At 42.0% G+C, this 14,217-nt stretch overlaps 1 protein-coding gene across 7 annotated transcripts in view; it reads left to right on the top strand.

The window, feature by feature from the left end:
* Positions 1–12,909, top strand: part of zmp:0000001168 (signal-induced proliferation-associated protein 1) — a 34,882-nt gene extending 21,973 nt beyond the window's left edge. For 4 of the 7 annotated variants that reach the window (XM_034607721.1, XM_034607719.1, XM_034607722.1 and 1 more), the window contains exons 7-16: positions 468–625; positions 967–1,573; positions 1,659–1,933; positions 2,616–3,047; positions 4,238–4,364; positions 4,475–4,607; positions 6,023–6,121; positions 6,941–7,013; positions 8,210–8,288; positions 9,886–12,909. In XM_034607721.1, coding sequence (XP_034463612.1) covers positions 468–625; positions 967–1,573; positions 1,659–1,933; positions 2,616–3,047; positions 4,238–4,364; positions 4,475–4,607; positions 6,023–6,121; positions 6,941–7,013; positions 8,210–8,288; positions 9,886–10,029 — 2,127 coding nt within the window. In that variant the 3' untranslated portion in view covers positions 10,030–12,909. Of the gene's footprint in view, positions 1–467; positions 626–966; positions 1,574–1,658; positions 1,934–2,615; positions 3,048–4,237; positions 4,365–4,474; positions 4,608–6,022; positions 6,122–6,940; positions 7,014–8,209; positions 8,289–9,785 lie in introns of all 7 variants that reach the window. The other 3 variants (XM_034607725.1, XM_034607723.1, XM_034607724.1) reach the window with 3 other exon arrangements.
* Positions 12,910–14,217: the final 1,308 nt, after the last annotated feature.

The raw sequence follows: 14,217 nt of genomic DNA, 5'->3' as shown, positions 1-14,217 counted from the left end.
TTTGATTATATGGTTTATTTGGACTTCCATTTGTTGTTGCACTGGCATCAGCTACTTCTTACTGTATCTCTCCTCCCAGGGTCTATATAAGAAAATACATTAAATCCTCAGACAACCTACAGTTAAGTAATATACAGTTAAAATATCAACATTGTATCCAACAATTATATTACATAGAAAACAGACAAATACACAGCGTAAAATAAAAAATAGAATGGTGTGATTGGTAAAACAATAATCAACTTGATAATTTATATCATAATAATGTTAGCAATCTTGAACATCCCCAAAAATATTTTTTTAAGAATAACCCAATTCTGCTATTTACCAAAACATTTATTTTGTCGATTATTGAGTCTTGCAAGCTGTTCCAGTGAGTTAAGGCTCGTTCTCCTCTTAGTTATATTTTACTGTGACTTTGGCCTTTCTGTTTAGTAAAATCCTGTGTCTTGGTTTTGTCTCGTCAGTTGCTGAGGAAGCGACACATCGGAAACGACATTGTGACGATCGTTTTCCAGGAGCCAGGTGCTCTGCCCTTCACTCCAAAGTCCATCCGCTCCCATTTCCAACATGTCTTCATCATTGTTCAGGTTCATGAGCCCTGCACGGAGAACACCTACTACAGGTAGGATTCTGCAAAATGCCATTATTGATACACAGGCCTATTAATCATAGACATTTTTAGCTCCCATTTTATTGATCTTTTAAGGTAATGAATACATCGCATGTGTATGTGTCTTCATAGGCAGTGGTGAGGTAAAATAAGTTATGGAAAGATCTGAACTCCGAGGAAAGATTAAAAAAAAAATCTTCATAGGGGTAGCAGTGTACCTCAGGGGGGGAAACAACAGCAGCAGATTCATTGTAAATGTTTGTTATTTAGGAGACATTATCTGGCACAAAGAAGACGTAGATTGACGGTTTCCACAGAACCTTTCATTCCTCTTTTTCTCTTCTCCATCTCAGGGTGGCTGTGACACGCTCGAAAGACATCCCATTAATTGGCCCGTTGTTCCCCAAGGGCGCCCGATTCCCTCGCTCAGCTGCCTTCAGAGACTTCCTCCTGGCAAAGGCAGTGAACGCTGAAAACGGCGCAGAGAAATCCGAGAAGTTCCGCTCCATGGCCACGCGCACGCGGCAAGAATACCTGAAGGACCTGGCGGAAAACTATGTGACCACGACACCCATCGACTCCTCCACCAAGTTCCCCCTGCTCTCCCTGGGTGGCAAGCGCAAGGACAAGCTGAAGGGAGCCAAAGGTGCCGAGTTGCACAGTGCCGGGGCGCTGGTGTGGGCCGTGATGGTCTACAGCAGAGATGAGGGGGAGGTGGGAGAGCTCAAGCTCCCCTGTCTGCTGGGGGTGTCGGCCGAGTCGGTGGTGCTCATCGAGAGGTGCACACGCAAGGTGGTGTTTAACTGCTCCTGCAGAGATGTCATTGGATGGAAAGCCGTGACAGAGACTAAGGAAGGGGGCCCTTGCTTGGATATATTCTATGAGCGTGGGGAGTCAGTGTCTATCAGTGTGATGGAGAGCCAGGTGGAGGACATACGTGAGGTGGTGCAGAGGCTAGAGGTGGGTGATTGTGGCCTGATAGGAAATTATACAGTGAGTTGTCTATGTGTTTCTGAATCATCCATACTTTTCTGCACATCTGCAGTTGGTTACGAGGGGCTGTGAGGCGCTGGAGGTCACCCCTCTGCGAGACGGGGTCGGTCAGCCGGGCTTCCTGATGAACGAGGAGGGCTTTGTGACGGAGCTGCAGCGGTTCTGCTATGCAGAGAGCGGAGGCCTGCAGCTGTGGGCTCGAGTGGTGCGGCTATGCGGACACTCGCTGGTTCACCTGAGCCCCGAGGAGAGGACGAGGCTGCTGCGCACGGCGCACAAGATCCACATCACTGTCATACCGCCGGACGAGAACGGCAAGCCTCGCAGGTGGGTGAGGCTGCAGATAGGAGGAGAGGGGGGAGGGTGAAAACTAACAAGGGCACGCTTGGGTCAACATAAACATGGTGAGAGGGGCCTCGTGGGAATAGAGCTGCGGAAAGTGAAGAGTGGTCCCAGTGAGGGGTGGCGCAGGGGTTGACAACAATTAAATGGGACAAATCAGTTGAGAAAAACAACAGAGGTGCCACTGAGGGGTCACAGTTCATTCTGCTGTTGATGGCAGTCGGCAGCCAGTGTCAAATCAGCTGGCTAACAACCAATCAATCCCTCTAACGACGTTTAATCACACTGGCACAGGCTGTCCCACTGTTACCAGCACGCTCTCCTTTCAGCTGTCACACAGATGGAATGTTAAAATAATGTAAATAAAACCAATATTTAACTGAACTCAGTTAAAAGAAGAAACGTTTGAAAGCTGGCAGCAGAAGTATCCTCAGAGAACCCCAGGTTTATTTATATTTCAGGCCTGAAATGCTTATTCTGTGACAACAAAGACGTCATCATTTGTGATAAGTGAATTCAAAGCAGTATAATACAATCTTAGACATTTTATCTTTCTTTTTGACTTCTCAAATAATGTATGACCATGAAATGAGGAGCTGGACGGAAAACACAGAGGTGTGACAGTTTTTTTTTCTCACTGAGTATGTTGTTGTTTTATGTTTTGCAGAAGTTTCTCTGAGTTGTACCAGAAAGCCATCAAGGATGCGGAGTGCAAGCCTGGCGAGGATCAGTCGGGAGAGGCTTGGGTGCTGGACGAGAGGGAAGACGAGGAGGAGGACGAGGAGGAGGACGAGGAGGAGGAGGAGGCGGCGAGGGAGGACGACCTCAAGGCGGATGTGGTCAACGAGACAGACGCAATGGAGGTGCAGCTGGCGGCCGAGGAGGCCCAGGAGGCCGAAGAGGTCGAAGAGATGCCGTGTGATGAAGGGCAGAGCGAGAGAAGTCTCGACTCGTTCCTCATGCCGCCCAGCTTGCCCTTGTTACGGGCCACGTCGCTGCAGGACCAACCGGCCAATCAGGGCCAGGAGGGCAGCGCCTCGAAGCTCCCGCGCAGCTTCTCTTTGGAGAGGCAGCCATCCTTCAGGGACACCTGTGATGGGTGAGTGTTAAAGTGGATGCTGCTGTTAGTTCAACCTGTCATGTGAGAGTTACAAGGTGTTTTAGAGAACAAGAGGGTTTCACGCTATAAAAACAACAGGAAATTTGCTTTGCTAAATGCAACAACCGATCTAGACACAACTGCAGATGAGTCGACTATGACCTCATCCAACATGGCTGAAATCCTCAAACTGAAGCTGATTCATCACAATTACATCACTGCGTAATTTCCGAGTCACAGAGAAAGGACTGTGACACTAGACTGTTTCCTTAATGCAGTGGTATTTAAATTATGATTCATAATAAACTTTCATTTTAGTAAAGATTTTACTTTTTTTAATGTACTTTACTTGAGCATAGATCATTTTATTCTTCAATGATAATTTTTTTTTTGTTTTTATGTTTTTTTGGGGCAATAATGACTGAAAACAAGAAAAGTAAATTGACTCTATTTATTTACACAGAGCTTTTCTAGTTTTATCGCTCACACAAAGTGTGACATTACAAGTCACATTTACCCATTCATTCATACAGTGCTTCTATATGCAGCACTTGTACTATCATACACCATCTATACACTTCAGTATCTTGCCCAAGGACACTTCAGAAAGCAGAATTGAGGAGGCGGTGATCAAACCACCGACCTTCTGGTTTTTAGTAGACAACCCTCTCTAACTCCTGCTCACAGGAATGCACATTTGTTTCCCTTTGTTTCCATAATATCTGCACTGGGGGAAATAAAATATCACTATTCTCTCATTTTTCTAGGGTCACAAGAATGTAATAAACCTGTGTGATAGCAGCACCACATATACATTATGTTCCTGCCTGTGAATTATTTTCAACACACTGATTGGTTTCACTCCAACAAGTCACATCAGCTTGAAGAGAACATTGTGCATAAAGGGAATATTCATGAGGATAATATCAAACTTAAATGAATTTGACTTTTCATCAAAGTAGAACTGAGTCATTTGACTGAGCTGCATCAGATATGATATTTTTGAAAGATCATTTTCTGAGTGCAGGATAACAAATGTCAATCAAGCCAGAATCTGTAGATTACTTTTCTCGGTGCTCCTGTTTCTGTTTTGACCTCTGGATTGGATTAAAATATGAATCTCACAAGCTATCAGCCACAGATTTACTTTGTGTTTTACCATAACTCTCCCTTTCCTCCTTGGCGGACAGGCACGTGTACGACAACGTGGAGCTCAAGCCGGAATGCCACATCTACGAAAACCTCGGCAAGCTGCGAGACGACACGCCTGATCTGATCCTGGCCGTCAAGCCCAAGGTTCCCCTGGAGGACGAACAGGTGACAGACTAAGACGACATGACATCTGAGCGGTTTCTACCCCCACAACGCGCCAGCTCCTCGCTGACTGTGTCGTTTCCCCTTTATCTCTGTCTTTATCTTGTCTTCAGTTCATGGCGGCTGAGTTTGGCGACGACAGGGCATCGGCGAGCGACTCCTCTCTCTCATCTTCCCGGTTGTCGTGTGTAGACCGAGCCGAACGAAATTCACGAGCCCTGAGTCTTCATAACTCCATCACCAAGAGTGAGTACTTCCCTCTGCCTATAGATTATTGAATGACCACCAAGTTTTATTTGGGCAGTGCTGATTTGCATGTTCTCCCTGTGCCTGTGTGGGGTTTCTCCAAGTACTCCAGCTTCCTGCTACAGTCTAAAAACATGCAGATTGGGGTTAGCGTTGATTGGAGGCTCTAAATTGACTTTGGCCTTGTGATTCGCTAGCGACCTTTTCGAGGTGTACCCCACCTCTCGCCCAATGTCGCAGCCCTCAGGATAAGCTGTACAGATAATGGCTGGATGGATGGATACAGACATTTTATTAATTTGTCAGTATCATCAATCACTCTACATATTTATTGTGTTGTATTCTTTAACATAAGGAATATTAGCACCATGAGATGAGAAATAAACTATGAATCTGATCCTGGGTTCAGAACAATGCTCCGTACGGCTTGAATGATGCCGAAATGGAACAAACATGCACGTTTCAGCCTCAGATTCCTTTTTTCCCTAATTTCCTCCTGCCTTAAATCCCTCTCCTCATTGTCCTCCCTCCTCTCCCCACTGCATCCCCCCTTTGTCCCTCCTCTTTCATCCCCGCTGCCCCCTCTTCCGCTAATCTAATATCACCCCTGCTCCGCTGCCACCCCCTGCCAGGGCTGGGATAAAAGGGGGACAGATGGGTAGTGGGGGGGTGGAGTTTTTAGGCAGCCCCAAATCAAGGAACCCCTCTTCCGCCATCTGCTCTGCCTCTGCAGAGACTATGAGACTCATCATTTAACAGCCATAAGAGCACACTCATCATCACACACGCATCCTCTCTTCAGATCCTTTTAGATTTCTGTGGGGGAGGACGCTGAGGCCTCTGATTGTTTCACATTACGTTCTTTCACAGGAGGCCTGCAGGTTTTTTTTATAACTGAATAATAAGATTCGAGGACTTAATAGATCTTAAAAAGGAACAATTGTAGATTCTTGAATATGTTATTTTTTTATTAAGATTGCATCTGATAATTTACCAAAACATTCTGATACTAAGCTGAATTTCCTGTATGGTGACGTTTATCTTCATTTTTTAAAGTTTTGTTCCTGCAGTAAATTTCATGTTAACTAATGTCAGAAACATCTTACAACCTTAGTAAACTGTTTCCATAGAAACCTGCAAGTGCATTATATATATATATATATATATATATATATATATATATATATATATATATATATATATATATATAAATCATGGCATTTCCTCCTTGTCCCTGTATTCTCATTTAACACAGCAGCACCCCCCAGTGGTGACTCTTTGTTACTGAAGAACCAAAGTGAATCTGTGCTCTTACACTGACTAAAATGTCACTGTTCTCCTGAATGAACGCAGCTACATTTGATTCCTTCACTACACTGAGTTATGATCCATAAACCACAACCTCTTTCTCTCAGTTCTCTCAGAGACGACAGATTCAACGGAGGAGGAGTGGCAGTCCATCGCTAACCTGGCCACAGCCTGCCGCAGCATCCTGGAGGCTTTGTCACGAGAGGGTGAGGATTACCATACGGTTTATATATAGATGTAAAATAATACAACACGATTTCTATATGGTCAACACAGTCACAACATCAAGAGAAACCTGGATTTGATTGCCAGATACCTTGTGTTTATCTCATCCTGACGTCTGTTTCAAAATCTAAAATTTCTAGTTAGACAGATTCGAACATTTGTATATGTATGACTGTATATATATTTATATATATATATATATGACCAAAAGTATGTAAGTATGCAATTTCATTCTAGATGAACAGTTATTCCGAATATATTAGGCAGTCGTGTGCTACACTGTGCGGACTGCGGCAGCGTTTTTTGTGTCAAAGGCTCTTACCTGATTCAACATGAAATGAAAACACGAAGATGAAAATAATGGTTTTCCCGGTTTGGGATGAATAAGAAAGACAAGTGTGAGTCAGGCCTTAGTAAAGTTGAGTTGAATTTTTTTGTTTAGTTAACAGGGGTCATGCGCAACACAGTACAATACAACAAAAGTACATCACTTACAAACAGTCTCCATGTTATAAAACAGTTCCAAAGGTCAATGATCAAATGTCTTATTTGTTTTGAGCCCTATTTTCAGTGTTATTTTAAAAGTACTGAAGTTTGTGAATTATCGTGAATTATCACTCAACGACAGTGACTGACCTCACTAAAGCTCTCATGGCTGCAGCCCGATTCTAAAATTATCCTAAAATCAGAGAGAAAGTGAACATCCCCCATCTTTTTACCCTCCCCTTTACTTTTGAGTGTTTTATGCTCTGCTGTTTTAAGTGGCAATAATGTATATAACATTCTTGTTAAAATCACAGACCGCAAAGCTGGAGACCCGTCACAAGCAGGAGCTGACCAGACTGATGGCAAGCGGAGAGAGTCAAAGGAGAGGTGGGTTGCTCCACAGTACAGTCAGGGTGAGACAGTTCAATGTCTCTGCTGTTAGTCTCTCTGTTTTCTTTATCTGAATCCCTGCACATGTTTCTCAGCTCGATTCGTCCTCTTCTCCTTTATTCTCTCTCTTTTTATTATTCAGACTTTATTGGCTTCATCCAACTGTTTGAGTCAATTCTCTCCCCTACGAACAGAGCTCTGATTCAGACACTCACACACTCACACGGATGCACTTACGTGTCTGACTCACCCTCATTGTCATCTTTCTGTAGAACTCCCACCCTAATCCATTCTATTCTTCTTTTATTCTTTTCCCAGATCCTTCTTTTCCTCTTTCATGCTGTTTCTGAACACGTTAAGTCCACAGTAGTGTTATCCTAAAGTGTGATGAGGCAAATGCTTGAAAAGAACATAGAACAGTACACTCCATATACTGCACCATTTTCTCACCCTGCCCCTGACCTTGCAAATTGCATTAGCTATTACCAATTGTTGCCCAAAATCTTAATATTTAGTTTTCTTATTTTCTATTTTTCAGTAAATACTAATTGAGTAAAATATGTAAAGGCAAAATAAAAGCAAACAGAGGCAAACTGACGGCATCTTTCAGGGAATTTCTGTCGTCAAATCTCTTTAAATGCTGAGATAACAAAAAGCACATCATCAAATTTAAAAATATACCACTTGGTCCAAATCATTTAACATCAACGCTGTGTTCTTTCCTCTAAAAGCATTATTATCATGATTCTCACATCACCAGGAGAGTGCCGGCGCTTTGCTCTGAAGGGTCTAATCATGATGTGTAACTGCAATCAGACGAAATGCATCCTGGGAGGACTATACTCAGAATAGGTCTGATTGGCGGCCGTAGCAGTAATTGTAAATGGATCTCGGGAGTATTACAGGTTACGTTAAAGGCAGTGGGGACCATGAGGGCGTGGGAGCGGCTCTAATGCCAATCAGGCAAATCAAAACGTTCACTCTGTATTAGATAAAAGTTAGTTTAGATTATTTATATAACACAAAATAAATAAATAATCTTTCTATAAAATGCAGCAGTTACCAGTGAAGACATCCGTCTCTCAAACAAAACCATGTCGACACCTTGGTTTCTATTTATACATTTTCCAATTACAAACCTCAAAGTGCTGCGATTGCTTTTGACGAAGTGTCACTGCGTCTCTTTGTTGCAGTGACTCTCCAGGCCACCTAGAGGAGAAGGTGTCCCAGCTGGAGGCCATGCTGAAGAAGCTGCAGGATGACCTGCAAAAGGTGCTTTGACTTTCATGACTGTTTTTCTCTCTAGCTGTATTTTCAGCGAGCTGCACAGGAAAAGTCAGCAGGTAGGAACAAGGATTTAAATGGATCAGCTCCTGTTACTGGAGGGAGAGGAATTGGAGTTTCTGATCAGCCCTTTTTTTTTTACTTGTACAAATCGTCTCATTCATACAACTATTTTCAATCACAGCTGATACACTCTAGAGATACACACAAACAAACAGACACTCAAAAGTCTTCTGAGTATTTTAGAATTTTTGGAATATTCAGATATCATACTTAAAAAAATAAAATAATAACAAGCTATTATATTTCTGCACAACTAAACGTAAATCTTAATTTTCATGTAAAACAATACTGGACGTGACAAAGTCCACTGAACCACAGCTCATGGTCTTCTTCAGTGGATGAAGCTGCTCAGTCAATGACAGACAAATGGACATTGTGTTGTGAATTTCTTTCAATACTGTGTATGTCTCTGTATGTACGAGTATTATTCATCCTAATCACATGGATATTTTTCTATTTTTAAGTTCTTGATTAGAACTGAAACCTATTTTCATTTTTGATGAATCTAATGTATCTTTGTCAAATCAATCATTTCATGATTCATGAGCTTAGTGACACAAAATGAATCAATAACAAAAACAATTCTGATAACTTTCTGTTAAATTATGATATATGTTTACTTTTTTGTCCTCTTAAATGTGCTGGTTTGCTGCTTTGCTCTGTTTTATATAATTATAAACTGAATATCATCACTTAATTGAACAGATTTGAAGACATCCCCTTCAGACTTTGCTTAGAAATTCTTATTCCCTATTCTTAGTTGCATCCCTGTAACAATTGTAAGTGATGAGTTACTAATTTATACCACAGAGTATTCGGGCCATGTTGAAGAAAACATTTCCTGGGATTTTGAGAATAAAGTCATAATATTACCAGAATAAAGAAAAAGAAACATTCCCTAGCAAACAAGCAGCAAGTAGAACTCGTGCCACAGTTTCACTCCTGGATTCAAAATCATGAACCAATCTCATCGTAAATTCCCTTTGAATATCATGCAGATGTAAGAAACGGAAAACTCACAGTCGACCACTGCTAATTTCCATTTGCTCCAAGTTCGTGTGTTTCTTTTTACACAAGCTTTTCAAAGTCCTGATGCATATAATACCTAAAATACCTAAAAGTGGTGCTGACGTGCCAAAATATTAAGTCTTATGTTATTTGTGAGACTTATACTAAAGTAAATTACATATTGCTTCTCGTAAAAATAGGACTTCATTCTCAGAATCTCAGAATTTCTTCTCCCCAACACTGATTTTATTCAATGCTGTAAACAGTGAAAATATCATATAAATGATCCTTTCAGTGACTTATTTACTGTTTCTGTGCTCTTTAGTGTATTCTTCCTCACTGCAGTGTGATGTGCCTCTCGACACTTGTTTGTGTTGTTTTATTTCAAGCTCTGTGTTTATGTGTGCCCACTAGTTGCCTTAACGCCACCCGCTGTACCTGTCGCTCCCCTCCCGTTCCTGCCACAGCGATCTGAGCGACGGCTTTTGTTTTGTTGTGTGCCGATGTCTTTCAGGAGAAGGAGGACAAGGCGGTGCTGCAGGCCGAGGTGCAGAGCCTCAGGCAGAACAATCAGCGGCTGCAGGAGGAGTCGCAGAGCACGGTGGCCCGCCTCATCAAAGTCACCGAGCTGCTGTGCAACGTCAACAAGCCCTGCTAGCTCGGCCGCCGCGCGCACAAACGCATGAGCTGATCAGCAGACAGATGCAAATCGAACAATGTCCCTGTACGCTCAGTGCACTTGATTTGTTCATGCATATCTGCAAAGGCAAACACACACCGATCCTCTTCAGTCTGTGTATTGGCACAGTCTCTGTCCTGAAACCTGCCTGTTGGTGAGGGAGTATGCAAATCAACATACAAAAGAAAAAAAAAGAAGACATTTTTAAGATCCCATGACCCTCATAGACTGACCAATGAGCAGCTCTCAGGCTGCTGTGTTGGCGTGCAATGCTGGAGTGCTTCTCTTGGTGTGTGTATAATACAGTGTGTGCGTGGGTGTGTGTGTGTGTGCGTATGAATGTGTGTGTGTGTGTGTGTGTGTGTGTGTGCGTCTTTACGTGTGCATCTCTTACTGTACTTTGCTTCAAATACTTGACAAGCTGGGCTGAATAGCACTTGCATAAAAAGTGGCAATTAAGACTGACTGAGAGACACTGTATAGCATGTTTAGTGGTGTCTTATCTGAAATGACCAAAAGTGTACATATATATATGTATATATACATATATATATGTATGTAGGTATGTATGTATGTATGTATATATATATATTTATATATATATCACCAATAATGTATGTGAACAGTAGTATTGCTCTCCTCTCTCTGCCAGACGTGTAGTTGCAGTGTGGTTCTGCCTGGCGCTGCCTGTGTGGAAAGCCTCGTATAGAAACACAAAAAGAGAAAAAAAGGGAGCATGACAGCGGCGAGGCTGTAGGCAGCCTTTTACTCCAAAAGATGTAATGATGCTAACTGATGTTAGGTCAGTTTCGTAAGGACGCCACCACTCCTGCCCTCTCCACTTCTTAGTAGTACTGTATTAAAGAGTTTTTAAGGCGAGACACATAACAAAAAAAACATAAATGAAAGGGATGTAAACTGGAAAACAAATAACTGGGCATGTTTTTCTCCCACGTGGAAGTGTGTATGAAAACAGTGTTGAGTGAATACCGAAAAAGGTTGATACCTCTCCCGAAGACACAGGCAGGAACTAGCTGCTTCAGATTCCTTCCGCTAACGCCTGTAGCTGTCCTCTAACCTCACTATTGTAGCAGCCATACTGTAGAAGATCTCCTGCTGGCCTGAACCACAACATGCCAAACGGCAGCTTTTCTTTTCAACTCGCAAAAATAGCTTTACATGTCTGGACAAAAACACCTTGGACTAATAGTGGAATACAGAATATTGTATTGAAATATGTTTTTAGTGTTTGGCGGACGTCTACAGTGACTATTTTTGGGGTAATAGTGAAGTAATGCTTATGAGTGGTATAGCGGTGAGGACAGTAGGTGAAATCTTACAACCTGATGTGTGTTTCTGTGTGTTTCTGTGTCATTCTTGCACTTTTTCTTTTCTTTTTTTTAAAATTGTGAAATCAGCACTGGACAGGGCCCACACTGTATTTTATTTAGCCTGCCCGGGTTATGTCTTGTTCAACATAAAAAAGGTGGATAAGTTCCCCCCCCTCTCCCCCCTGACGCCACCTTACCTCACCTTTTTTTTTGTTCACGGCTGACGGCGCCGTTCTATGACTGTGTGTTCAGAGGAGTTGGACTGCTTCTCCTCAGTGCCAACGAAAAATCCCAGGCAGCTCTCCTGAAACACTCCCAAACAGAACTGACTCAACCACAGACTAACCCCCCCCACCCCCCCACCCCCATGACCACGAACTCTGAACTCCGACGGAAAAAAGGATGCCAAACTTTCGCCAGTCACTCGGACTCTCTTATTTCTTGTACAAACTTCCTCTTGTAATTTTATTTTAGAGTCACTGTGAATACCTGGTACCAGCATATTAAGATACAGTATATACAGATTAAATTATGAATCTAAAACTTTATCAGTATGTGAAGATACTGTATGTACAGCCGAACTGTTCCATGTTATTTAGTGCATCGGGTTGTGTATGTCCTCCCTGTGCAGGGTGATCATGCAGACGAGGGTTGTCTCATCCGTCTCATCTCCTGTACACGCTGAAGCCTCGTATCTGGACAGGGAGACGATGAGAAGTGTGAGAAGACCTGTTTTACTGTGTCTTGTATAGTTATTTAGATTGTAGGAGGTTGGTCAAGCATGAGAATGTGCCAAGCAACTTCCAAGCTCCCCCTCTGTACGTGTGTATGTATAAAAAAAAAAATGTAACTTATTAATCATGCAAATGTGGATTTTCTTGTTGCTGTTGAAACTGGAGGGGAAAAAAATAATGTGAAAAGGGGCAGAAAGGAAGGCGGGCTTGGTGATCAATTTTAGTTTTATTTTGTAGAAAGCCAACAACCGTGATATGACACGACAAAATACCATCTGCAACTATGGCTGTGGTTCCCCTTGTCGTTCCAGTATTGAGCTATTTCAGCTACAGCTCGTACACATTTAATAAGGTCTTAAAACACCATGAGGTACGCCTTAATGAGTGAAACTCTTATTTCAGAATGGATGGTCAGAACTGGTCATATAAAATGTGAAGGCTTATTTCTCTGACTTTGTGCCTACCTGAAAATGTAATGTATGTTAATCCATCATAGAGATCTCCTCTCTTTGTCTTTGGTTGCACTTGCTGAGGTGTTTATTTGTTTTTGTGGCGGATGAAGGATTTTCTCAGAGACCGTCTCAACATCTGGTCTTTCATCCGCCGTGCGAGGAAAAGTCATTGGGTGACACGTGATCTGAAAGAACAGATGATGATAATAATAATAATAATGGTAATAGATGTGTGTTGTTGAGCGTCATTGAAGGTTTACAGCTCCATGAGTACCACAGATTGTTAAAAGAGCCGACAAATATATAATTTTTAAAAGTGAATTAAAAGGAAAAAGGTGCTTTGAAAATGACTGATGATGGTTGAAATCGAGTTGAATTGAGATGAATGTGTTGAATGGCCTATGCAGGAGGGTTATTATGAGGTATTTGAATATTTAAAAAAGAAAGAAAAGAAAAAGCTAAATGTGGCTGAATGACCTAAAAGGGACAAAAGCAGAAAAAAATACAGGCAAAAAGCTTTTTTTTCCCCCATTCAGTTTGTAGAAATTAAAAAAAAAAACTCCATGAGAGAGAGAGAGAGAGAAAAAAACAAACAAAAAACTTCCACAAGTCCACAAACAAGATCTCGAGAGTTTTAATTGGTGAAATTGGTTTTGGAGGGAAGAGAACTCCATTAACTTACATGAAAAAAACTGACCTCCACAGAGTGTGAGCACCACTCTCACTCCACTTCTCTGTTTACTTTTCATTCAGTTATCAAAGTTATTATATTTGGAGAATTGAAAACCTGAGCAGGAATAGAAAAATGCAAAAGGAAAAGTTAGGACATCATCGGACTTCTAAGAACCTTCCATCTCTTTACCACTTCATAACAATCAAGTAGTCAGAGATATTATATTGATAGTAATATATATATCTCACTCTGGACCAAACTGATGAGTTCAGAATCTTATCTGCATCTTCAACAGCTTTAATATCACAATCAGCTGTTTCTCATGTCATCAAATTCTTAAAACTCCCCAAATGCTTGAATGTCAGCACAAAAGTCCCATCAGCAGCTGACATTCAGTCCCTGAAATATAAAAATAAATCTAGCCTGCGTTGTCTCATAAACACATGTAGAGATTTACAGGGAGATAACACAGATTTAAAGCAGCTTGAAATCCTGATTGTGTGCACATTCCCGTCTCCCTGAATTGATGCAAGATGAGGTAAGACAAATACACTTTCCGAAGCTCGGTCCATGATCATAATACAGCACGACAACATCATACAAACATTTCCCAGGACTCTGTCCACTGGAAGGCTTTCCTAAACACTAGCTGGAGAAAAACGCTTTATCTTCCCTGCCCTGACACCAGCAGGGGAGCTGATGACAACAATGCGCCGGCCTATGTCTTTATTTGGGGTTGGAGCACAGGACGTCTTCACTAGGGGCTATGTGTCACACACAGCTCAAGGGGCTTAACGCCAGTTTGACTCATCCGTTTTCAGTAAATACAGAGGCCGTATGTGTGTGTGTGTGTTTCGACTCAGGGTAGTTGCATTTTAAATGGCCACTGTTGCTCCATACACACAACTTGCAGATGAGGCCTATAATATGAGTTTGTCTGCAACATGGCTGCCGACTTCCTGTCATAAATGAGACTT

This window comes from Hippoglossus hippoglossus, chromosome 14 (genome assembly GCF_009819705.1).
Source record: "Hippoglossus hippoglossus isolate fHipHip1 chromosome 14, fHipHip1.pri, whole genome shotgun sequence".
Lineage (NCBI taxonomy): Eukaryota > Metazoa > Chordata > Actinopteri > Pleuronectiformes > Pleuronectidae > Hippoglossus > Hippoglossus hippoglossus.
Note: the sequence above shows the minus strand (reverse complement) of the source record. Positions and strands in the feature narration are given on the sequence as shown.